Source organism: Camponotus vicinus, unplaced genomic scaffold (assembly GCF_025532165.1).
Source record: "Camponotus vicinus isolate PSW18456_S1 unplaced genomic scaffold, iyCamVici1.0 SCAF_11, whole genome shotgun sequence".
NCBI classification, from domain to species: domain Eukaryota; kingdom Metazoa; phylum Arthropoda; class Insecta; order Hymenoptera; family Formicidae; genus Camponotus; species Camponotus vicinus.
In genome coordinates this window covers 16,883,137-16,908,024 of record NW_028141947.1, presented here as the reverse complement: position 1 = coordinate 16,908,024, position 24,888 = coordinate 16,883,137, and the positions used below count along the sequence as shown (strand labels likewise).

At 33.2% G+C, this 24,888-nt stretch overlaps 4 protein-coding genes across 10 annotated transcripts; 2 read left to right on the top strand and 2 right to left on the bottom strand.

The window, feature by feature from the left end:
- Positions 1 to 476: 476 nt before the first annotated feature.
- Positions 477 to 15,021, bottom strand: LOC145961251 (uncharacterized). 4 transcript variants are annotated; one of them, XM_083081263.1, is made up of 9 exons: positions 14,702 to 15,021; positions 9,560 to 9,647; positions 9,280 to 9,432; positions 8,930 to 9,168; positions 8,122 to 8,564; positions 7,190 to 7,579; positions 6,960 to 7,125; positions 2,883 to 3,874; positions 477 to 1,708 (listed from the first exon to the last, which is right to left on the bottom strand). In XM_083081263.1, exons 8-9 carry the CDS (start codon positions 3,868 to 3,870, stop codon positions 1,167 to 1,169), a joined length of 1,530 nt encoding a protein of 509 aa, XP_082937389.1. In that variant the 5' UTR covers positions 3,871 to 3,874; positions 6,960 to 7,125; positions 7,190 to 7,579; positions 8,122 to 8,564; positions 8,930 to 9,168; positions 9,280 to 9,432; positions 9,560 to 9,647; positions 14,702 to 15,021; the 3' UTR covers positions 477 to 1,166. The 4 variants fall into 4 exon arrangements, with proteins under 4 accessions (XP_082937389.1, XP_082937388.1, XP_082937387.1 ...); XM_083081262.1 differs by having other exon boundaries at positions 6,960 to 7,579; positions 8,122 to 8,597; XM_083081261.1 differs by having other exon boundaries at positions 6,960 to 7,579.
- Positions 8,152 to 11,785, top strand: LOC145961253 (uncharacterized). The gene is made up of 3 exons (XM_083081267.1): positions 8,152 to 8,462; positions 9,562 to 9,670; positions 11,393 to 11,785. The coding sequence occupies exons 1-2, from the start codon at positions 8,160 to 8,162 to the stop codon at positions 9,664 to 9,666; spliced, it is 408 nt and encodes a 135-aa protein (XP_082937393.1). The 5' UTR covers positions 8,152 to 8,159; the 3' UTR covers positions 9,667 to 9,670; positions 11,393 to 11,785.
- On the top strand, positions 10,691 to 23,717 carry LOC145961250 (patched domain-containing protein 3). Of its 4 annotated transcripts, XM_083081259.1 has the most exons (13): positions 14,245 to 14,347; positions 14,413 to 15,052; positions 19,052 to 19,298; positions 19,787 to 19,857; positions 19,944 to 20,159; positions 20,481 to 21,058; positions 21,263 to 21,886; positions 22,025 to 22,155; positions 22,245 to 22,406; positions 22,476 to 22,746; positions 23,011 to 23,132; positions 23,208 to 23,373; positions 23,463 to 23,717. In XM_083081259.1, the coding sequence occupies exons 2-13, from the start codon at positions 14,907 to 14,909 to the stop codon at positions 23,486 to 23,488; spliced, it is 2,760 nt and encodes a 919-aa protein (XP_082937385.1). In that variant the 5' UTR covers positions 14,245 to 14,347; positions 14,413 to 14,906; the 3' UTR covers positions 23,489 to 23,717. The 4 variants fall into 4 exon arrangements, with proteins under 4 accessions (XP_082937384.1, XP_082937383.1, XP_082937385.1 ...); XM_083081258.1 differs by lacking the exon at positions 14,245 to 14,347 and adding an exon at positions 10,691 to 10,784 and having other exon boundaries at positions 23,208 to 23,717; XM_083081257.1 differs by having other exon boundaries at positions 14,244 to 14,347; positions 23,208 to 23,717.
- LOC145961252 (pre-rRNA-processing protein TSR2 homolog) lies at positions 23,123 to 24,888 on the bottom strand. Its single transcript, XM_083081266.1, has 4 exons — positions 24,780 to 24,888; positions 24,530 to 24,650; positions 24,142 to 24,223; positions 23,123 to 24,043 (listed from the first exon to the last, which is right to left on the bottom strand). Exons 2-4 carry the CDS (start codon positions 24,596 to 24,598, stop codon positions 23,718 to 23,720), a joined length of 477 nt encoding a protein of 158 aa, XP_082937392.1. The 5' UTR covers positions 24,599 to 24,650; positions 24,780 to 24,888; the 3' UTR covers positions 23,123 to 23,717.

The following is a 24,888-nucleotide window of genomic DNA, read 5'->3' as shown; positions in this document are numbered from 1 at the left end:
TATACATGGTATACTCGATGTGCACATTGGCAAATCTACGAGACTCGTCTTACGTTATTTAATTCTCCTAAATTTAAGTTGCGCAAGGAATTAAAGAGTCGTTTCAGCTGTTTTTTCTTTTTTTTTTTAACGACTTGTGTAACATAAGAGAGACACCGATCTTGCGTAATACTAATAATACATTGCGTACACATGCGTATCATTAGGTTTGTGCCATATCGCGAGAGTTGGAATGTAATTCATGTGGAAAACAGCAATCTATTTTCCACGTGAATTGCCGGAAACGATCGTTTCATTGGATAGAAATTACATTTATTTATTTTAAATTTTTCTCTTAGCTCATAAAATTATTGATTCCTAAATATGCATTTTTATATATTATGTTTTATGTGATTTGTATAACATAATTTATTTATTAATTCTTTATGTCGCGATATTATTTATAAACTCATGGCATTTTAAAATGACTTTGGCTAATATAAATGACTAATATAAATTTGTTTTTATACATCTTCTAAAAATTCATGATGTTAAGAATTGAACGGCAATCTCTCACGTATGAACTGTTTCTTAATAAAATATCTAGGCGCGATATATCAGAAAATGATAGATTGCAATTCTATCACACCTGTTAGTCAGCATGGCCGCTTAAAAGCATTTTATACGTTTACCTCTACAAAGCACGCGTGATATCAGTGTTTTTTATCGCGATTTAAGCACCAATAATCCATATTCTCCCCATATATTTATTGCAAAATGTGGCTATCCGATTTTTATTTCGATAAATTAATCAGCGTGATTTACATAAATAAATGTCAGAATCAGACGGCCACATTTGAGCCGTCGAATGAAATGAAGAAGTATAAGTGTTGCGCGAAAAAATAGCCCGATTTTAACATGAACGTTAATATTAAACAATCTTATTTATAATAAAAGAATAATCAGGAAATATTACATTCATTATAATACACACATTATATTCTATTTGAATATGAAAGCAATTTATCAAATTACTACTCACATGTATATTTTTATTGCTTGAATAATTAATGCAATTTTTATCAACATTGACATTAAGACCGGACTTAAGGATTTTATTTCAATTAAATCGCGCCATTATTCCGTCCAACGGCTCATCTAGCATTAGAATGTTTTCTTAATTTATTCTAGCATCCGTCTAGCTTCGCATCTTGAGAGCTCCTATCAGCATAACACTCCATCGCTCTCTGCAACCTCTCGAGATATTCTTGCAGAGCATCCTCTTGGTCCAAGTTTCTCGCCCCATCCGATCGCGCAAGGGATCGCTTTTGCACGAGGGCAGAGAGCATCAGGGTCACCACCGGTAACGTCATGCCCAATAGGAAGGTCGGCGTCATGATGTTCTTCAGGCCATGCTTCGTGAAGCCACGATACAACTCCGACCAGATACCATCGTCCTTTTCCTCTTCACGTTTACCCAGCTTCCCATAGAGATACGGCCGTATCTTACCGGTCGTGGCAATGTAATTGTAATAATGAGGATCATAGGACTGCGCATACAGCTGCGAATAATAGACATCCTTCTGAGACGGCGGATGATCGGCTTCGGGGAACCAGGCGCTCGCATCTTCGTAAGGAACCGGCGGATTACTGATGATGGGTGGTCCTCGATGGAAACCCGGTGGCTTCGTATAAATCACCTCGATCGGAGCCTTGGGCTTGAAAGGAACTGAGATATCCAGAAGGTGATAGATTCCATTAAGAGAAAAAGATTCATACAATTTATCGCGATGCGTTAAGTGTATTCTATACGCGTGCCTGTTTTGCAACGCAAATGTGCGTTAATGCTATTCAAGTGTTGAGTACAAAAAAAAGTATGCGTCATAAGATATCTTTGAAAGGAAAAGTTATCAATTGATTATCGTTAAAATTATTATTAATTGTCTATAAATTTCCTGTTGTTTTTTTTATATGCTAGAATATGTGATACATGCGATAGCTCGTAAATGATTATGTTATAAGAAGAAATGAGAATCTAAGTGCTAGTAATAGATGCGATCATTAGTAGATTGCGATTTATAAATTCACGCGAACGTCAATCGGTTTAAAAAAGATATATTGCTAATGGAAAGTGTTTATTCACGATTTTTTTTTGCATAAAATTACTAAAAATATATCGGAATAATACAACGTAACATAACATACATCCGCATAATATAGTTATATCATAGTTAAAGGTCACTTCCATCAAATCAGTATTCTTGTATTTCAACACTACTCGTTAAGACACTATTATTCGTTATCTGCAAACCAAAATAACTATGAATAATTTTTGAAGAATTTTTAAAAAAATTTCCTTTACAAAAGTGATTTTTTTATATTTATAATTAAATATAAAAAATATTTTATAGTTAAAATAATTTATTCTAAATTTCATGAAAAATAATTTAAATGTAATCTCTCCTTCTCTCTCTCTCTCTCTCTCTCTCTCTCTCTCTCTCTCTCTCCCTTTCTTTTCTTCTTTATTCTCTGTCTCTCTAAGATAACTTTAAGATATAATTTTTTCATCTCCATAGAATTTTAATAAATTACTTGCGTAATATTGATGCTTTCAGAGAGTTAAGTATTTTTTTTCTTATTATTAATAAAATATCGATTATTAAAAGAGACAAATAGTTATAAATATAAAACAAGTTTGAATAATATTTTTTTGCGAGTGATGTAATGTGTCGTTCAGGCAAAGTCACGAATTAAATTCTTTTTTCAAAAAGGATGAAGCTTTTTTATCTTGGGTCAACTCGCAAAAAATTGTTTTTCTATCTCGTATTCAAGGCTATCATCGCTTAAAATTATTCATATATATTTATATATTTTATATCATATATTTTCTCTTTCAGACTTACCTGCGATCGTTCCTTTGTACAATCCTGGTGCCAGCCTAGGTTGCGCAAAAGGAAACGGCTGTCCGCGAATCCTTCTCATCCTTTCTCTCCACATTGCTGGCGTTATATCATTCCTGGTGTGAAAGCCGGGCATAAGCGGTACGGGCTGCATCATCCCATGTCCCAAGATAATTCCCGCAGGTGCCCTGATTACGGGCTGAATTGGAGGCGGTTGCCCCACATAGTCATAAGCCTGTCCTGTAGGCGGTAACAGCTGACCCTGTGTTACTAATTGGCCCTGTGACACTAACTGATTTTGCGGCACTAGCTGATTCTGTGGTACTAGCTGGTTCTGCGACATTAGCTGGCCCTGCGGTACCAGTTGACCCTGATTCACTTGCGGTGGCAGTTGTTGGTTCACCTGAGGAACTACCAACGACTGCTGTTGTTCCATTTGAGGGTTCAATGGCCGTTCAACATCGAGCGTTGGTTCGATCATCCTTTTATTTTGACCGATGATTACGTTCGAGGATCGAGAGGATTGAGCGTTTGGCGAGTTTTGGCTGCGGAGATAGTGTTCGAGAGATAAGCGGGACTCTTCGGGTGTTTTGGAATTTAGAAACGTGTTCAACGCGAGCTCTGCTGAATTCTGATCGGAAGAAACCTGGAACTGGCGAGCGGAATGCATGTCTGTGTTGTTCGATCGAAAGGCTTGGACCGAGAATGAAGTTTGTTTTTGCAATTTATCAGTAAGAAGATTGTCAGGTTCCGTCACTTGATGTAGATGCTTGTCGATTTCAGATTCTACGATTGGATATAGTTTCTGGGAAGGCGATGATATTTCGGAGTTCGAGTAATCGAATGAGGCGTCATTCTTCCTGGCAGACTTTTCAGAAAGATTGCTCTCTTCGGCGATATACTCGGTGTATTCCGTGAACGGGTTTCCCTCGTAGTTGAGCTGGCCATTCACCAGATTAATCGTAAGAACGAGAATTGCAATTCTGATCATGATCCTGAACAAGAAAAACAATTTTAAAGTGGCAAAAATATGTATAAAATAATAAATTCATATAAAACAATAATTTTTTTATCGCGGAAATAAGAATTATCTCGAATTGTGTTCTATCTCAGCGAACTTTCGGTCTGTGATGGATGTAATTTCTCGTAACGAATTTTAACGACTACGGTCGCGGTAAGAGTTAGATTCCCGCTATTCCAGCGGAACGAATGCGTGGGATTTTTAGTGTGTCGTAACGGAGAGAAGAGAAGAAAGGTGTTCACAAGATGCACTTGGCGCACGTAATCACGATTGTCTAAATGCTCATGTTCTCTTACGCGAACTCTTCTTTGCTCTTATTCATTGCAATGAAACGAATATAAGCGGAACGACATGGCATGAGAAAATACCTCCAGTTGTTCAAAATTCTTTGCCATTTTTTTGCAGTATCTCATTTAGCTGAATTGACAGCTGTGACCTCATAATCGAAGAAATAGGAGTGAAATACAAATACGGTGGCAATGCCGTTAAAATTTGCTACACGTTCGCAATCACGATGAGAGCGTAATACTTTCGTCGGTCAAGGCAAGACCAATAAATATAATTATAAAGGCAGAAAAGATTTTTAATTTATAAATATTTAATTAATCTGATTCATATACATTATATCATATTTTCAGCCGGAAATTTTGCAAGATTTCTCTAGACTCTGAGAGAGACTTTTTCTTTCTAGATTTCTAAGACTTCAGCATAATTTTAAGAATTTATAGAGATATTAATAAGAAAATTAAAATGTATACTTGAGAATTTATAAAGAGGTAAGATATTGTCAAAAGTGATACTCGTCGAATTGATGTTTTACAGATCGGACTAGAATAATAGAATTATTGGGTCAGGAAGGCAAGGTTCAGCGCATCGAAAGTACTTGTATGTTAAAGCGTGACCTCGAAATGGAAGGGAAAAGCCCCGTTCCGGGAGAGAGTGACAAGCGTGCTAACCACGTGCGTGCTGGCCAACACCTCAAGAAGAAATAGAGAGAGAGAAAGAGTATTTGGATCTAAAGTTACTCGACAATTTATTGGAAAGCGCGTGTGTTTGCTGCGTCATATTGGAGAGCGTGATGCTACACTTCTCGCGATGAATGTTTGGCGTATTTAATAAAGTAAGCTAAAGATTTCTTTTCTAGTTCGATAATTTTCTCTTCGTTCGATTTCTCTGAATTTAACAAACCCGCGTAGCTAATTTATTTCTCTACATTTCTCTCGTTAGCATGGATTACGATGCACAATTATATTTTTCTTTCATCTCCCTATTATTTATTCTACAATGATTTAACTGTATAATTCATATTAAGAATTTACTATATATTCATATTAAGAATTAATTACAAAATCGCACACCGGTTGCAATCACATTCAAATGACAAGATAATTAGATTTGAGCAATAGAAATTCCAATTATTCATATCCAGTTTTTTGAATTACGTATGTAGGCGAAGCGTGACAATTAAAAGTTGGCTCGCACGACAAGTCCACAGTTATTCATTAAATGAATCAAGCCATTATACGTGTGAAATTTTCTGTCAACTCGTTCAGTTCTAGTTACTATTTCTAGACTCTTGTTTGGTAATTACATTAATAACGGAAATAGAAAAAATACCGTAAAAATCATAATGAAAGAATGATTTTTCTCAAATATCGATGATTAAATTCTGCTTCTTTTCATCATGTTACAATAAGATTATATGTATTTTATATGTATTCATTGGGATATTGCCCAATGTGATAATTTAATTTGAGACTCAGAGGAAAAGAATTTATGTGCACAGATATTTACCCAAAAATTAATTTCTGATGCAAATTGTTTTTTGATTTTATACACGATTCCTGTTCTATCGGTTATTTTACGGCTTTCTAAAACCGTTAATTCCATTGGGAATTCAGTATTCGACCGATATTGAATAGTGCACTCAGCCATTTAAATTATTATGACTGACCTCAAATTCGGTCGCATCTATAAAACTTATCCCATTTGTATGTTTACATATTTATTCATCCTACTTTTAAATCTATTTCGATAGAACTGAGAATTTTTGTTTTAATAATAAGTCATAATAATAATCAAGAAAATTTTTAATATTTTGTTTACATATGCATGTAAAATACACACACACACACACACATATATATATATATATATATATATATATATATATATATATACATAATATACTGTAAATATTTAAAATACTATTGAATCTTTTAAATTTGAATATCTTAATTAATTAATATCTTTATTTAATATCTTTAGTTTCCCATATATCATTTATTTTATTTTATTTACATCTCTTGAATCAGACAGAAGAAGAATATTATTAGCAGAGAAAAAAGTGATGAATTGAATAAATTTCAAATTATAGCTTAAGAGCAATTATTAAAACTAAAATGTACAATATAAAACGAATTAAGTTCTAAAGTAGATTACTTTGAAAAGGAAAAAGAATAAAAAATTAATACTTTCTTTAGGAAAAAGAACAAAAGATTAATACTTTAAAGAATTAAAAAGGATATTTTCATTGAAAAATTTTCACATATAACAGTTGTTTAATACAAATAGTTGCTAAATTAGAAATTAATATTCTTTCATGATCTTTAGTTTAATCCTAGAAAATTTCACAATTTCATGACCAAACTTGATGTTAAAGATTTATTCGACACATTTTTAATACACTGCATTTAAAAGTATAATGTTGCTGTTATCTTAATGCCGCTAGTTCAACGCGAAATACTTAAAATGATTCGAATATGCGGAATTATAAAATATTAATTTTATATCTGAATATTTTTTAAATAAAATTCGATTCGCGAATTTTATATGTGATGTATGCATACCGGATTTTAATCTTCGATTACACTTTAGCAGGCATTTTAGTTAAGATGTAGCAGGTAGTATTTTGTATCTCAATTATTACATCGAATGTCGAAGATGAGAAATGCGTAATAAATAACATATAAGCGAGTATCCGATTTATTTTATCGTTTTTGAATTAATATTTGATTCTTGCTCTAAGCAATAAGTCACCTCGCGAACATGTTACTCACGTTTATTATCTCGGATCGACGATGCGATTAACTGATCACGCGATCGATCAGCTCGTCGATCGTTGAACTTGATTTCGCCGATCTACCGGTATCTCTTTAAGTTTCTTGATCACGACCGCGCGCGAGGAGACGACGAGTCCCATCGGTTGGTGCAGCACCAGGAGCACTGAAATACCGGGACGAAGCAGCTGAGAAAGGCATTCACTCCGCTCCGGGAGTGAACTCCCTACCTTGACACCTTCAGCCACCGCCGGTTTACCTCGTCAATTGGTTTACCTGGCCACATTCGCCTGAATGACGTCTCGTTACATACGAGAGAACCTGTTACACGCTGCACTGACACAAAGGAATCAGCGACGAGTCATCGATTTATCCGAAAGCATTCTGCGATTCTGCCTAATTAGTCAAAGGCAAACTGGTCGACCAGTATTTCCGGGAAAGAAGGATCGCAAAAGGTGAGCAGGAGTCCACGTGTGGGAGATGAATCTAGTTTGTCTCTCTCTTAGAACTTCGAGTCTTCCTCTCTCTTAGAAATGTAAATGATGTGCGAAGGCGAAGGTCTCTTCGCATTCTTTCCTTTTTATAACAAGAGTTCCTCTTTTTTCTCAGAAAAAAAGAATCTATAAGTAAGATAAGAAAATATTACTCAAGAGTTGAATAATCCAATTAATTGTTTAATAATAATAATAATTAATTTTCTAAAGTTCAATAATTTTTAAAATATTATTTTAATAATAATAAATTAATTAATCTTTTAAAATTAGTTAACGTTTGATTGAATTTTCTTTCAAAAAAATCTCAGAAAAATTGGTCTTTAAATTATTTCATTTTTTCAACTTTTGAGAAATTAACTGTACTGAACTTTAGAATTAATTATACTGTTAATTCTACTGTACTATTTGCACCGAATTTTTTAATCGTTAGATTTCTATTTTTTCTAAAAATTTAATTGAATTAAACTAAATATTTTTATTTTTACAATATTAAGATTAACCATCTAATCTGTACTAAATTCTTTTTAATGATTATTGCAAATTAATATAATGCAATAAGCGAACGCAGTATTAGTGCAGTAAAAATAAAGTTCAAGTCTGATAGTCATCAATTGAATTAATTTCTCGGAAACTGAGCAAGCTGAGCTATCATGATCTTCTGATCATACCAATATCATCTTCGGATTGATTCGCTCCAATCGGCAGTATGGGAAGCTGGATGAGCACAGTATGTCGCGAGATCCGGTCAACGGCGGTGCCGTTGTTGCGCGAGGACAAACGACCGCAGATGGATTGTTTGCCGAAGGTCGCGAGCCGGATAACGGTCTTTGAACGGCTAAAGACCTACTTAGGGGCGCGGAGCTCGAGCTTGATTCGTCTTTTTGACCCCCCACTGGATTCGATGGGCTCAGGTGGATCCGGCAATTTGTTTAGCCTCCATAAACGAACAGGGACAGATGCGAATTATCGTCGACGCAGAGGTCAAACCAATACACTTTGTAATACAGGAGTAAGTTATCCACGTTGATTGCCAATATCAAAGTATTACAAGTATTTTGGATGAATCCGAATTCCACTGATGTACGTAAATTCTTTTGGATTGAGATTTTACCTAAATAATACATCTCTGTGGATATTTCTATATCTGAATCCAGAAGATTAAACAGAAATCACGCATTATAATCTGAGGATAAGTGCAACATAGTAGTGTAACATAGTGTATGGAATAATTTTAAATGTTAAAGAAAAATATTTGTCAAAAATTTTTTTTAAATCGAGTGAAAAATATGATTTCATAATTTGTTTTTTTTTAAGCTTAATGCGGCCTTTTATATGTAATCTTTTTCAATAACTTACTCTATATTATTATTAAGAACATTGCAGTAGAAGTATCTTATTTAAATGTTTATTTTTTAAAATTTTCGGATATTCAATGTTGAAATTCTATGCAATCATATCGCTAAACAAGATTTTTACCTGATGGAAGATAAAAGCGTCTTTTTCTTACAAGATACACAGAGCAGGGAAAGACATTTATTTTCCTTGTTGGACGATAATCTCGTTCCGCTTCCTTTTGCATGTGTAACAAGTGCCATACACCAGATAAGCAATCTGCATAGAACGGCTTTTCGCGATGATAAGTCGTAATTCCATCCTCTTCTCTCGCCCGGAGACTGGCGGTTCTCGTCATTATGATACATGAAAAATTACGATCCCTGAAAGGGTGCAGTATAATATAAGATGGATTACTCTAGGATTATTCAGGCCGAGATGCAAACCGAGCACAGCTCGACACAAAGGCAATAGGAAGAAAACGTTGAAATTACCGTTCGCTAATCGTGCTCATCGTCTAGCCTCGATGCGGCGCACATCGCCACCGGGGATCCTCCAGCTCCGGAGATGTGTTATGTGTTCTACAAGCGTCTTCCCGCGCAAACTTAAGCGCGCGTTCTGTCTCGACGTTTGCGCGCGTCATTTCGCTGATTAATATATTTAAGATATATTTAAGATATTTAAAATTATATTTTTATTATATTATTATCGAGATCGCACCCATCGTTATTCAATTTTACTTTAAATTCAAATGTACTCTACATGCATACTTACAGAATTGCCGAAATGTCAGACCGATTCGAGTCACGAATTATCTAGACCTGCTGCGCCCGCGTCGGAGATTACGTCAGAATGGGTGCAACTTCATTTGGGAACCATAAACAAGTAAGTGTAGTGTAGATTGTGATTTGTAATTTCGACCAAGCGTTGTACAGTAGGCGCCAATAATGCCTTAACATATGAAATTGGTCGCATTCAAGATTAATAATAACTTAATAATAACTAGTCATTATTAATCTCGAATACGACCAATTTCATATGTTAAGGCATTATTGGCGCCTACTGTACGTAATTTAAAAAGCTTTCGGGAATGTAGTCTTTCCTTTCAAATATAAGAATAGAAAACAGGAATCGTGGTAATTAAGTTATAAAGGAAGATAAATATACATTCGTGACAACCTTTCTAATAGCGTTCTCGAGTGAAACAGGTTAGATCGCTCTGAGAGCAATTAAATCCAATTTGTCATGAATATATGTTCGATCAAAAATTGATTTCGAATCTGATTAATATAAATAAAATTTATAATATTAATACGAGTATAATATTAATAATATAAACGTATCGTTTTTAAGGCACAAGATTTTTTGAAATGATTAATCAATCCAACACTTTTTGGAGAAAGATTTCATCGATTAATATAATGATCCAAGTATCTCTAGTAATCCAAGACGGAGATTTATGATGTTATTAATCATTCTCAAACTTGCTTGGCTTGAAAACGCTATAATTATGACACACGCGTTGATTGTTTAGGATTAAGATAGAGCACGCTAATCAATAGGTGCTTTCCATTTACATCAAAACTCAGATAAATCTCACTTCTGTCTTTCTTTAACATGAATGTTGAAGAAAGACAGAAGTGAGATTTATCTGAGTTTTGATGTAAATGGAAAGCACCTTATATTTATTACATATCTATGATTCAAACGCGTTTAAATGCGCTTAACTTCATATTGAAAGACTAGCATCAATTAATTATCGTTAAAATGGAAGAAGTGGACGCGTCATCGATGCTGTATCCATTTTTAGATGAGAATTTAAACGTCCGATTCTGTGAGATGCGGATTAACTTGATCTTTAAAAAAATATCCGCGTCATATTTCAGTATCAGCTGTTGCAAATTTATTTTAATCAACCGTGCATTTAACCTCGCATTTAATTCAATCTTCATTTTATTTAATTCAATCTTTCGAATGAAAGATCCATCCATCTTTCAAGGTAATCTCTTTCAATAGTAATGTAATACGATGTTGTAATTAATATAATGTAATACTAATGCGATAAATACTATGGATCTTTTTTGTGGAGCGATCACGTGTCGAAAGTTTTGCTTTAGATAATATTATCATAAGGCAGAGCGAGACCTTGAACTTTAGGATCATGCTCCCGCATTCATTTCACATTCATCTGTAACACGTCATCGCTTCGCTACAAATATTTATATATTGAGTTGGCAATTAAGTAATTGCGGATTTCATTGATAGATAATGTTAGTTGAATTTTGGATATGTTCACGTATTTCAAATGTCAAACTCATATTGTTGTTTGACAGTTCGTATTCCAATTAACATTCTGTGAAAAAAATTTGTTGATCGGTTGTGTAGTTTTTATTTGGCATCGGTTGAAAAATGGAAAAGCAAAATGAACACTTTCGACAAATTTTGCTTTTTTACTTCCGCAAAGGAAAAAGCGCATCGAAAGCTCACAAAAAGTTATGTGCTGTGTATGGCGACGAAGCTTTAAAAGAACGGCATTGTCAAAATTGGTTTCATTAAAAGAAGGTCATGTTGTCAGTTTTTTATTACAAAGGAATTGTCTACTTTAAGATTTTACTACGCAACCAGACGATCAATTCAGATGTGTACATTGAACAATTAACCAAACTGAACAATGCAATTCAAGAAAAGCGACCAGAATTGATCAACAGAAAAGGCGTCGTCTTCCATCACGACAACGCCAGACTCGACACATCTTTGGCGACCCGCCTAAAATTGAGAGAGCTTGGGTGGGAAATTTTGATGCATCCACCGTATAGTCCTGACCTTGCACCATCGGATTACCATTTGTTTTGAGCTTTACAAAACTTCTTGAATGGTAAAAATTTCAATAATGATGATGATGTCAAGTCGCACTTGGTTCAGTTTTTTGCCGATAAAAACCAAAAATTTTATGAACGTGGAATTATGATGCTGAAAGATGGCAAGAGGTCATTGATAAAAATGGACAATACATTAATAAATAAAATTATCTTGTTCCATGAAAAAATTGTCTTTTGTTTTGTTAAAAAAAACCGCTATTACTTAGTTGCCAACCCAATACATTTCACAGATAAAAGAATAATCTACAGGTGTGACTGTGTGTTTATCGTAGACACATGACATTTGTAATTGTAATCGTAGACGCGCCATAAATTATCCATGTGCATGTGTTACATTTACATTTTTTACCGTCCATATCATTGCACAAACATCTTATCATAATTAATTCCAATTATGCGAACCATTAAATATAATTGAATCTGACTCTAATTGAACTATATAACTATAATTATATAAGATTCAAACTTATTCTAATTAAATTCTAAGCTTCGAATTAGGATCAGATTTTCTCCTCTGAGGAGAATAAAATTAATTAAAATCAAGATAGAAATCGATTTCTCGATCGAGATTTGTATTAATTATGTTTCATAGGATTATACTGCTACGCATAAAAATACGACTTAAGTCTCGATAAAGGAAAGCGTGAGAGCGAAACCTGTTTCCATTCTTGCCGAAGGAAATCTCGGTGTGGGTGTACCACAGTTGATTAATCGTGGTCTCGTCGGTGCACTTGCACGCAAGCAGCTGTTCGCGAGTACATCGGATGCTGTTATGCAACATGTGGCATGTGGCTTTCGATATATCTAACTATGCAAGCGTATGAGAGGACGGCGACAGGGTCGCGAACTTCACGTCGGCGATTATTTCGGGCGGTTAAACTAATCAAACCGCTACAGATAGGTTCGCTCATTTTAGCTGCTTTCTTGGGCTCATTTTAGCTTTTTTGATATATATATTCAAACTTTTTTTTATAGACGTGGGGTGTAACTAAAAGAGATTTGACAGACGTGATGTTTACGTTTCATTTCTGTTTAAAGTGATTTATTCAGTTAAAGAGGATATTTCTTTAAATTATATTTTTAAATGGCTACACATATCATATATATGTATATAGCAATAATTTTTATGCAAAATATGTAAATATCTTGTACATGTGTGATTTAAGCACTCGTGCAACTTTTTATGTAAATTTTAATGTGATTTATTTGTTTTTATCTGTTTTTGTAAAACTTGCTTATTCAAACATTGCGTCTTCATTCTCATATATATTAACTGTTTTTTAACCTAATTACAGAGTGTATATCACAAGAAATTAAATGAAAATATTCTAATAGAAAATAATGACTCTTAAATAATTCTCGTAGAAGATAACATTTGACCCTTCGGTGCATATGCACTCAATGAGATATAATGCTATCTATATTGTGGCATTAAAGATTTAAGATAATTATATTCCACAATGGAATATTAGAGTTATATTTTGCACGCCAGAAAATAATTTGAATGTATCTATTTGATTTTAAAGTAGCTTAAAATGAATCAATGAAAGCAACAATGAATGGATCCATAATTTCATCATTTTGATATATCACATGAAATATTGAGATAGTACACGAAATCTTTTAAATACAGTAAGAAAATAAAAGTAAATATTTTTTTTAATTTAATTGGTTATAGTACACGAAATCTTTTAAATACAGTAAGAAAATAAAAGTAAATATTTTTTTTAATTTAATTGGTTTAGAAAATAAAAATAATTTTTTTTAATTTAATTGAGAGGCCGGAATTTTATTAAAGCGCAAGAAAAGCGAAATAACATAACTTTTAAATTAAATTTTGATTAAGTTTAAAAGTATTTAATTCATCTGCTCCAAATGTCACACTTTCTATTTTCTATTGAGAGAAAGTCATCATAAATTGCAAATTGTAAATATTTTATTATTATTATCCAAGATAGCAAAAATAGTCATTTTAACATTATTTTAATATAATTTAACGTCGAAATGACTATTTTTGCTACCTATTATATTTAGTACGATGAGAATTTGTATTTCGTTTTGCGTTGGCGGACATTCTCGTGTCAAGACTCCAATTAATTTTTTACTCATTCATCTATGTATTTATTCAGTACACTTGTACTAAAAGCTCTTCCTCCATCTTCTTCACATATTCAGTAACACTCGGTGCACATGTACTAGATATTTGCGCTCATCTGGTGTGTGTATTTATATCGCATATACGCTATTACATCATTACACATCTTCACTGATATTTAGATAATTAGCGTCATAATATAAACAATAATTATATTTTTAAAAAATATTAGTGTAAGAAATCAATATAAAAATTTAATACGTTTTATTTGGAATACATACAACTCTAGCAATTTTTTATAACTATCACAATAATGTTGTTTGATTATTCAATATTTTGTAGCTTTAGTTGATATAGTATAAAACTCAAATTTTATGTCACTTACGCGCGAAATGAGTGTCTGCATGTGTGCATCAGCTATTAAGTAATAATGACAATAGAGGAGATAGACATCGGTTATGTTTAAAGCCTGACGGTTGTTAAGTGGGGGGGATTAACTTCATATATATTGGTGTTTAGCATAGTGCTTGAACATGTGCAACGGTGAGATATGCATGCATGATTTTGACACCTCGTATATAAATAATGGTAACCACGAATATCCATAAGCCCCGTTTTTTTTCGTTGAAATTAAATCAAAATATTTGTTTCAGAAACTGTTCAAATATATTCGTAATCAAACGACTGAAAAACGAGAGGACACAGTCCACAGCCGAGCAGTTATGTAAGCTTCTACGGAGATAGAGACTCCAACAGTACCTCAAGTCAGCGGAAAAAGAATATCGCTTGCAATAATCATAATAGCACGGACAAAATTATGACAGTGTGAAAAAGTAAAAAAGTTGCATGATACACAACTTATAATCTATATACATGATATCGGCGAAAAGATACAAGTCGCAATACATCTACGAGATATCGCTGTCACGATGTTCGATGTACCTGTCAACTGCATGCGTCTACGTAACGCACGTGCACGGAGTCTATCCCGCCGCCCGGCCCCGACGGATTCGGCGCTACTGCGAATGATACCAACTCACTCGGGAGCGAGTTAGCCAGCCAAGCAGTCAGTCTGTCAGTCGGCGACATAAAGAGCGACCGCGGGAGCGCCAGTCAACAATCGGACGCGGTAGCGAGCATCGCCGAAATGGAGGCTCGTGATGACGGTGACCGGCCGACGACAGCCGCATCGACGGCCGACGACGAACAGAGCAGAACGACCATCGTCACGTGGAGTCGCTGTAGGAAGCTGCTGCTCGACTTTCACTTGAACGCCGATCGGATATTTTACCGGTGAGTGTGCGGAAGTACGCATAGTTGTGTCCCCCTTTTCCCGCTTCTGGCCCGGAAGCCTGCAATAGTCGGGGGAAAGGGTTCCCCGCACCCCATCGCTCGATTCCCGACTACCGTCTACGTAGATAGAAATGCGTTGTTTATCGCTTTCCACGTTGTTTACGGAGCTTCGAGCTCGAGAGGGCTATTCTGTTTATTTCTTGCACTCTCAATTCTGAATCTCTCTCGTTTCTTTTCTTCCATTTCGAGAATTCAAAGGATGTGTTAGCGGAATTAAAAAGAGTAGTCACGAAACGAATTCTCGGTTGGATGCACCCAGTGCGCCGTGGACTGCTCGTTTGCACGTTCTCTGGTTGGAATAAAATAAATATATATTCAAGGTGTTCTCTCTCTTTTTCTCATGCAGAGGAAGAAAGAATAAACTAGAGTATAGAAAGTATAAATAAAATAAGAAAAAAAAGAAAAAAATGAATGGTTGAATATGAACGAATATTTTCATAAAAATTTATAAAAAGGCAAATGAAAAAACCACCGGCGTTGGAAAACAACGTAAACTCATATAAAAATCTATTATTATATATTTAGAATAACATATGATTTTGCCAGAAAAGAACAAAGGACGCTTGATCTAAGAATTCAATACAAAAAAAACGCAAACGTTTCGATCCTCTCTGAATCCTTTTCAATGTCGGTCGTAGAAAAACACAATTCAAAATATACAAAAAAACATAATCAGCGCAATGTCAAATATAAAATGTCGAATAAGAATCACTGTTATCGTTGTTATCTATCCAACCATCTTCGAATATTTTGTCACTTTGTTAACGAATATTTTGTACGTTTGATTTCAAATAAACTTTTTACGTTAAAATATTTGTATAATAATTTAAAAATTTATTAGGAAAAGATATCTAATATGATAAAAATTGAAAACTTTGCCGAAGAGATCAACTTTCCAGATCGGTAGAAGAGAATTCATGAATAATCAATGACAAATCGTCAGTCAGATAGGTTGTCTCAGATAGGAAAATTTCTTATGTATGCAGTTCCCTATATTTATACAACACGCGTAGAAAGGAGAAGAAAATTTTTTTAGTCTTTTAAACTATTCGAAATGGATATCTATCTGCCTATCACATTTTACTTTGCATGATCTATGTGTTTAATATTTTTCCTAGCGTATTTTCTTTGAGAAGACATTTAATTATTCTAAAAATGATTCAGTTAATCTAGATCAATATTCGATCAATTCAATCCAAGTCAATGCGCTAACAGAATTAATCAGCGTCGAGATATATAATGCAAAAGCTAATTTGCATGTGTATTTCTGTTTTCCTGTATCGTCTTTTCTTTATTTACAATAGAAACGAAAAATAAACGATGCTATGAGATAGACGAGATTGAATTAAAGAGAGAAAGAGAGAGAGACCTTCCACAAGAAACAGAAAGAACCTTGATAAAGTCAAAGGTTTCGCTTTCACTCCACGAAGGTTTCTTTAATCCTTTGTTTGCTATATCTTCTCTATAATGCGATGCAATACTATGCATTTTATGCGATGCAACAAACGATCAATAAGTTTTTGCCAGCTTAATATTATGAGAAGCAATGATGTATTCTGAAAGCACTTTGTCTAATGATATATGAACAACATACAATTCTCAGAAATTATAATGTAGCATTATATATGCATCAGAAGTATATAATAAAGTATAGAAATATGTAATAACAAAATATTTTATATGAAAGATACATAAAACACGGTCGAGATATCTTAATTTCGTATCAAGAGAAAACAGTAATTACGATAAAGTTATACGCTATTATCGTAAATAAATGAAAATATTTTGATAAGTATTTATGATGCGTTGTACATCTGCTGCGTTATCGATTTTAAGACGGCCACAGGTGTGATTTCAAATTCTTATCATTACTAATTTGCGATTCGGAGGAAATCTGAAAAACAAAGAAAAAATTTACCTCAAGTTTGTCAAAACAAGATACTTTTAAGATCTCGAATAATTAAATTATATTATTATGTATAATTATAAATTTATAATTATATCTTACAATTATAACTTGATATAATTTTCTCTTTTTTTTATTTTTCTTTTATTATTTGTCTGAATATATCAAATTTTATACTTAAAAAGCATCAGAAAAATGATTTCCATTAGAAAATTATGTCTAATATATTATGATTATGTGCAACTGTCAAAGACTCGAATGGTTTTTCGAATTATGACATTACAAGTCTTTCTCGAGTCATCGAGATAATCAGTCCCAAATGGAAAAAATAGATGACATCGTCACGTATATTAACTGTTACTAGGTTAGTAAGCTGGTTTCAGCCAATTTTCGCAACGTCACAGCAAGATCGCTGTGCTTGATTATTCACATTCTTCATTGTCAATCAAATAAATTTCACGGAAATAAAGTTCCGTTAAGTAAATTGTTTTGTGAAAATTATTTAATCATTTCTTTACAACTGAACTTTTCGAGGCCTTAACAATTAATATTACTATAATCTTTGAATCCTGAATAGAAACATTACAGAAAGAGAGAGAACAATAAAATTGTGCATTTGTAGTAAAAATTATATATAAATTATTACAAAATTTTAAATATGAGAAGAAATGTAGATAAATAGCTAGGAGTATTATAAAAAATACAAAAGAATTAAAAATTTATATACATACAAAAATATTTCTAAACGATGTTATTTTATGGAATTTTAAAATTTATTAATTTTTAAAATTTAAAACAGATTAGTATCTCTGTTTTTTCGAAAGCTAATTTGTAAACAAATGTTTATCGGATTAATGATTATATGAAGATATATTGCAGTATCATTGCTCTTAATAATGGCCCTCAATATGTGTAGATAATTTTGTTTTCTAATTTGTCGTAAAGATTTATCAAGTATTCTTCTTTTTTAATATTTTGCTTTTATTTCGTCATTATATTAATACCTCATCTTTTTTACTTATCCGGCATATCCGTAGGATTACGGAAACTATTAATTTTTAACGTATTTAACGTAATTATAGAAACTATTAATTTGTAACGTATGTCGCATTATATAACTCTTCAAGTGCTTCTTGTGCAAATTTCTTGTTTGTGATGTTGCATGTCTGAGAACATCAAAGATTTCATTTATAAGCAGCGCAAAAACAATCTAAAAAACTTTATCGACTTTCGTGCCAAAGAGTGTTTTTTTTCTTCGTCTCTATTTAACGATTAATTAATAGCTTAAGTGACTTGAATGATAGCTGACATGGTAAGAAAGAAGTTAAGTCTCATCCCGAGAAAATTTGTTTGCGTGTGACCCTGAAATCATCTTGAATGCATCTAGTTAGCAATTAGCTGCACAACTAGAAACAGGTTTCAAAGTCTATGATTTTCAATTCAAAAGGCCTGGAAAATATTTCCCGCAAATTAATAAAAATTAATAAAAATACAATATCTGTGTAAATTTATCAATATCTATAAAGTTTGTATAATTTAATGAAAATTTTTGACCGATTATTATAAATGTGTGTATATTTTTCCTAATAAAAATTAGCAGAAATATCAAAATGTTGATAATTGAATTGCACATAAATTAATATCAATTCTGACGATGAGACATTTGTATTTTTGTTTCTCTATCTTCTATCTTATTTATGTGATTCAGAGATCATTGTCATCGACCTCAACTTATCGATTACCATTGTCTCTCTCACGATCATATGATCACGGATTGAATTTATATGATTTAATATAAGGTATCTGGGGCTGGCGTTGCATTCAGTTTTAATCTTTTCAATGAATATGATGAAGTCGATGCTTTATCGAATTAATTTTTATTTATTTAGTTATTCTCTTTTATTTTTTTGTATATTTAATATTCACACGTTTAATATTGGTTTATATCTTTTATTTAATTTACTTTTTATTTAATTTGATCTTTTAATTTTTTTGTTACCTTTGTTACCTTTGTTTTCGTGTGTCTTCTTCAGGATCGGATTTAGTATAGCTACAAAGCCATGGCTTTGGATACTCATGACCCTTTGTCTAAACCTCGTTTGTGGCTTGGGATTATTACTCTGGAAGGAGGAGATTGACGAGATTGAACTCTACTCGCCGACGGATTCTGCAATTCGCAAGGATGCTTTGTGGGTAAAGGAGCACTTTCGGGACGATCTCAGACACGAAAGCATCATAATCGTTGCCCCCAACATACTGGACCCCGAAGTGCTGCGATCGGTACATAGGCGATCATGAATTATACGAGTATCAACGAAGGTTCTTTTCTATTAATGCACAATTCTTTTCGCGATAATTAAATCAATTATTTCATAATTTTTTATAAAATTTCGGCGAAAAAACAATTTTTATTATGCTTTTAGTTGTTTAAAAATCGACCAGCAATCTAACTTATCATCAAAGATTGTATTTTTTTGTATATATATTTTGTATATATATTTTTAAAAATAAGATTCGCTATATATGTATATACACATTACATCAAAATCATTTGTATGTAATGTATATAATTAATCTAACATTAATTAACATTGATGCTCATAAGCTTTCTTACGTTGTATGTTTGTTACGTTGCATGAGTCTACTTTTTAAATATTTATTTAAATATGCATTTTTTAGTAGACATTCTTTATAAAGACTACAAAGGTCAAAGTATGTATATTATTTCGATTATATTTCGATCGTAATGGCTGACTTTTTAATTATAGATTCAAGATATCGAGAGAGATGTGAAAAGCATAGTCGTAAAAAATAACACTTGGAAAGATGTGTGCGCTGGGTAAATATTTTTTTTTATACGTACGATTTTTTTTTTATACGTATGGAAATTAATTTCAAATTTACTGCATTTGCATTATATTCCAGCTACTTTACATGGTTTCAAGAAGATGATAGATGGGAAACTATGAATAAAGCCGAATTCCCCGAAGAATATCTGCCTATTATAAATAAGACGATGGCAAAGGAGCCTTGTATTCACAAATCGCTCTTGAAATTATGGCAGAAAAACGGTAAAAAAAGTATTGAAAAATTAACGAAAAAAGAGATACTAAGGGACATTTCCATGACTTTGCAAAATAAGTGAGTTCCTGAAACTTTACATAACAAAATTGATACGATTGAATCACTCAAGATCTTCGCATAAAATTTAATATAAGCATACTATAAATTATTTATGCCCCTCGCATTTTCATGAAAAAATGAAATGAAATGAATTTTTAAAAATTATTTTCCTACAATTATATTCTTTTAATGTCGATTCAATTATATTTCAATTAAATTTTATTCTGCATTTTTTCTAAATTTTATTTCGAAATATGTTAATAGTTAATAGCACGTGCGCATACACATATACACACATATTTTTTATTTATTTCTGATGCATTAATTAATTTTACACAGGAATACCAAAGACATATTATCCGATATCACGCCATTATTGGCAGGTGTCGAATATGACGCGAACGGCAAGGTGAAGGGCGCAAAGGCGACATTAATGTACTGGTTGCTGAAAAAGAGTAATCCACACTCACCAGAATGGGAGACTGAGTTCATTGAGAGAGTACTACATTCGAATCGCACCTTACCACCGGGCATGGAGATCTACGCGGTGACACTGCGCAGCTACCAGGACATGCTGCACCAGGTGATCAACAACAACATGACCGTGTTATTTTGCGGCATATCGCTGATCCTGATCTATGTAATCGTGATGATTGGTCGATGCAATGCGATTTATCAACGGATATATCTTTCTCTCATGGGCATCTCCGTGGTTGGTCAAGCTATCCTGTCGTCCTACGGAGTCTGTTACTACATGGGGTTTCTCTATGGACCCGTACACCAGATTCTGCCATTTCTGTTGCTCGGCATTGGCGTCGACGACATGTTTGTCATCATGCAGAACCTCGAGATTATGTCAGAAACGGACAAGTCCTCGGACATTTCTATCCGTATCGCAAAGTCTATTCAAATATCAGGTGCGGCATTAAAAAGAAATAGAAATAATACGCGTTATCATTTGTCGAATTGTGTATTAAAAATATATGTCCAAAAACTTGGAAAATAGAAGCTTATATTACTACGAACTTATGTGCAAATGCATTAGATGAATTAATAGAATCCATCATTAAAGTAGGATATCTTATAAACAATTCAACTGATACTTTTGCTCACGTTTGCAGGTATGTCCATTACCGTTACATCTTTCACCAACATTGTAGCTTTCGCTATCGGCATGACGACGGTGATGCCTTTCTTAAAATCCTTCTGTATGTTCGCCGCAATGGGTATATTGTTTCTTTACATCTACGAGATCACATTCTTCGTCAGCTGTCTGGTATTCGATGAAAGACGATTGGCAGCGAAGAAAGACGGTTGTTGTTGCCGACCACGTCCCAATTGGCGACCGAATGAATGCAGTAAACGAAACTTTCAGAGGCTCATCTTCGAAAAATACGTCGGACCTTGCATGATGAAAACATCTGTGAAAACGATTATTCTGCTAGTCACCGCTTCTTTGTTAGGCATCAATGTGTGGGCGATATTTCAATTAACTCAGAACTTTGATCCACTCGTGTATCTGAATCAGGAATCTTACCCTATACAGTTTCACAATAAATTAAAGGAATACTTTCCCAAGTACGGTAAATACGTCAACATATACTTGACGGGTGTAAATTATTACGAGGACCGTCAAGCGCTGGTTCAGCTGGTGGACATCCTCATGCAAAATCCGTACATCAATAATCATACTCTCGATCCATGGTTTATGGCGTACCAAAAATGGTTGAACAATACCGGGAAAGGTAATTTAATTGACGCATAGTAAAATGATGATGTAAAATGCAATTTGACTATCAAACCACGAGATATAAAAATATAATCATGCGAGAAAAAATTAAACTATAATAAAATACATATAATTTTTTATTATCTTTCATTAGCACAATATATTGAGGACAAAGATGAGTATTACAATACTCTCACGGAATATCTCTTGTTCACGGTAAAGGGCCAAGCATATATCCAGGATATGAAATTCAACAAATTACCCTTTAATGACTATAATATCACAGTACGTAAAAAATAACGATATATTTCTATACGCTTGCAAATGTTTGTGAAACATATTTTTTCATACGGGAAAACGTATGACAATTTCAGACATCGCAGATTCCAGTGCAACATATCCCCATAAGCACGACGTCCGATCAAATAAAGGCTATGCAATCACTGAGAGACGGCATAAAATGCGTGAATTTTACTAAAGGATACGAGTATATAGCGATTTATTCGTTAGATTATATAACATGGGCGTCGAATAGGGTAAATAAATTGTTGCGAAATTTTTTATCTCATTAATTAAATATTTTGTGGATTAATTAATCTGCGCAGATTATCGGTGAAGAATTAATCAGGAACTTGAGTCTGGAGATTGTGGCGGTAGGAGTAGTAACGTTAGTGTTACTTAGAAATTTAATTACGTCGTTTTGGGTAATATGTTGCGTGTTTTTCACACTCATCGATCTTCTGGGTTCGATGTACTTCCTAGAATTGACCGTCGAAATCTCGTCGACCATTATGATCTTGCTTTGCGCAGGATTGGCAGTTGATTACGCTTCACATATTGGACTAGAGTTCATACGCTCGAGCGGCAGTAAACAAGGTCATTAATAATCATAATTTATAATAATAATAGGAACATGTATGTATTGAGAATAAAAACATATTTTTATCTCATATAAAATTTTTTAAAATTTATAAAATTTATTCAAATTAATTATAGATTATATGATTAAAAATTAATTTCTTTAAATATAGATATTATTTAAATTTATTAAACATTGAATAAAATTAATATTTCTTATAAAGAAAATTGCAATGTCCATTAGAGAGATTGAGAACTTTAACATTACTTTTTATCTTTTAGAACGCGCATTGACAACGCTCAGCGTTATTGGACCGGCAGTATTCAACGGTGGTTTGAGCACATTCCTCGCCTTTGTCCTGTTAGGTTTTAGCAAAGCTTACGTTTTCATGACTTTCTTTAAGGTAAATCATGCTCTTTATTAAAAATACAATTGTCGCGAAATAAACTGAGATGCAATAATCTCGTATTTATTCCAGCTATTCACATCAGTAGTGGTGTTTGGTTTGTTTCACGGGTTGGTATTTCTGCCAGTAATATTGAGTTTGGCGGGACCCGGCGAAAGAAGGCAAGCCAGCTCGATAAAAAATCAGAATATACACCATAACGGTTACTTTACCGTCCGTTTATCCCAAAGTGGGAAAGGTAATATCTTTAAGATATTAATATATTATTAAGCATCTTTTCTTTTTTTATGTAAAGAACAAAAACAGATTTTTATTTTTCTTTTGTAGATATAGAAGAGACGCTTGCTAAATGATAATTAGCAATGCTTCAAGAGGCTGCTTTAGGTAAAACAGTTTTCTAGGTAATTTTATAGTGCTGGAATTTACATGATTATGGAACGAATGCAGATATGTTACATTCGGATATAACATATGCGCCTGACTCTCTTTTTTTCTCTCTATTTCCCCTCACGTCTTTCGACTTTTTTATATATACAAAAAAGAAAAGCGCTAAGTAAAGATATGTTTTATACAAAGTTGAAATTATCTGTTTCGCTTGTTTGTAACTACTGTCCATCCATCCTGTTCACTTTTATCCACGTCCATATCCTCATTCGAGCTGCTATCTTGTTCTACTGGCAGAGAACGAGTAGATCGAGTAGGTCGTTCACAAGTAAACCAAGACTGTAATGGTGGTAATTTTTCAAGTTCCACTTTGGCTGTAGATTCATTACCCTCTATGCAATATCGATAAAATCTTAATAATTCTTCTGCTACTTGTACAGTACTATTATCTTCCAGTATCGTGTTAAGTTGTTCATCCATATAATCCTCTATTTCGGCAGCAATCTGATCACTGGTCAATCCCTCTATAGAAAAATGCAATTCAATGCAATTTATAATATCATTTATAATATCATTCTTGTATAATAAGAAATAGTAAACTACCAAGTAAATAGCAACTAACCATTCATATACAGCACTTCTGTTATATATGGACAAAATTCTATTGCTCTTTCTACTGAGCCCATGCCATGTTCTACTGCCAACTAAAAATGGATAAAGTTTTATCATAAGTCATAAGTTTTATCATAGGTCCTAGAACTTCCAGCTCATCTCGAGCTATACATTATGATATATTTTTTACATTTAAAATAAGCAAAATTAAAAAGATTGTTTTTTATATTACATCTCTTTAAAATTAAAGAATTTTATGCTTATATAAAATTTGATAGGAAAATGAGGATAAAAATAAGCACTGTGTAAAAAGTGCAATTGCAACAAAAAAATTATGCTTCGAATATAACAAAAAATTATAACGTTAACATAAGATTATAAAGATTATATGAACTCACCTTTAAAGCTGTCCAGTTGCTAAAAATACGTTGAGTAACCGATAAGAAAAATGACTTGGTGTGCTCCATTTTTAGGTTAACTTAAATACCTCAAGATGCATAGGTCACCTGCTTTCGGTTTCTATTAGATACAAATTCATATTTGTATACAATTAATATAATTAATATGAGCAAATTAAAATTGATTACGTGACGAAAAGCGAAAAGTAGCCTCTATATTAAAGATTGTTACAAATAACATATTACTTACTTGTACCGCATGCTACAAACAAACCCAGCTTTGCGAAATTCGTAAAATCAAGTCAGAGAGAAGACTGAGAGATGTCATGGCCCGCTTTTAGGTGATCCCTGGAAGCGAT

Bases quoted from the DNA above. Each gene is read 5' to 3' on its own strand.
- LOC145961253 (XM_083081267.1), top strand. From the start codon at position 8,160: ATGGGAAGCTGGATGAGCACAGTATGTCGCGAGATCCGGTCAACGGCG. The intron at 8,463-9,561 runs GTAAGTTATCCA...GCATACTTACAG, and splicing joins ATACACTTTGTAATACAGGA to AATTGCCGAAATGTCAGACC.
- LOC145961252 (XM_083081266.1), bottom strand. From the start codon at position 24,598: ATGGAGCACACCAAGTCATTTTTCTTATCGGTTACTCAACGTATTTTT. The intron at 24,224-24,529 runs GTGAGTTCATAT...ATCCATTTTTAG, and splicing joins GCAACTGGACAGCTTTAAAG to TTGGCAGTAGAACATGGCAT. The intron at 24,044-24,141 runs GTTAGTTGCTAT...ATTTTTCTATAG, and splicing joins AGAAGTGCTGTATATGAATG to AGGGATTGACCAGTGATCAG.
- LOC145961251 (XM_083081262.1), bottom strand. From the start codon at position 3,870: ATGATCAGAATTGCAATTCTCGTTCTTACGATTAATCTGGTGAATGGC. The intron at 1,709-2,882 runs GTAAGTCTGAAA...TGGATATCTCAG, and splicing joins GTACAAAGGAACGATCGCAG to TTCCTTTCAAGCCCAAGGCT.
- LOC145961250 (XM_083081258.1), top strand. From the start codon at position 14,907: ATGGAGGCTCGTGATGACGGTGACCGGCCGACGACAGCCGCATCGACG. The intron at 15,053-19,051 runs GTGAGTGTGCGG...TGTCTTCTTCAG, and splicing joins GCCGATCGGATATTTTACCG to GATCGGATTTAGTATAGCTA. The intron at 22,156-22,244 runs GTACGTAAAAAA...TGACAATTTCAG, and splicing joins TTAATGACTATAATATCACA to ACATCGCAGATTCCAGTGCA.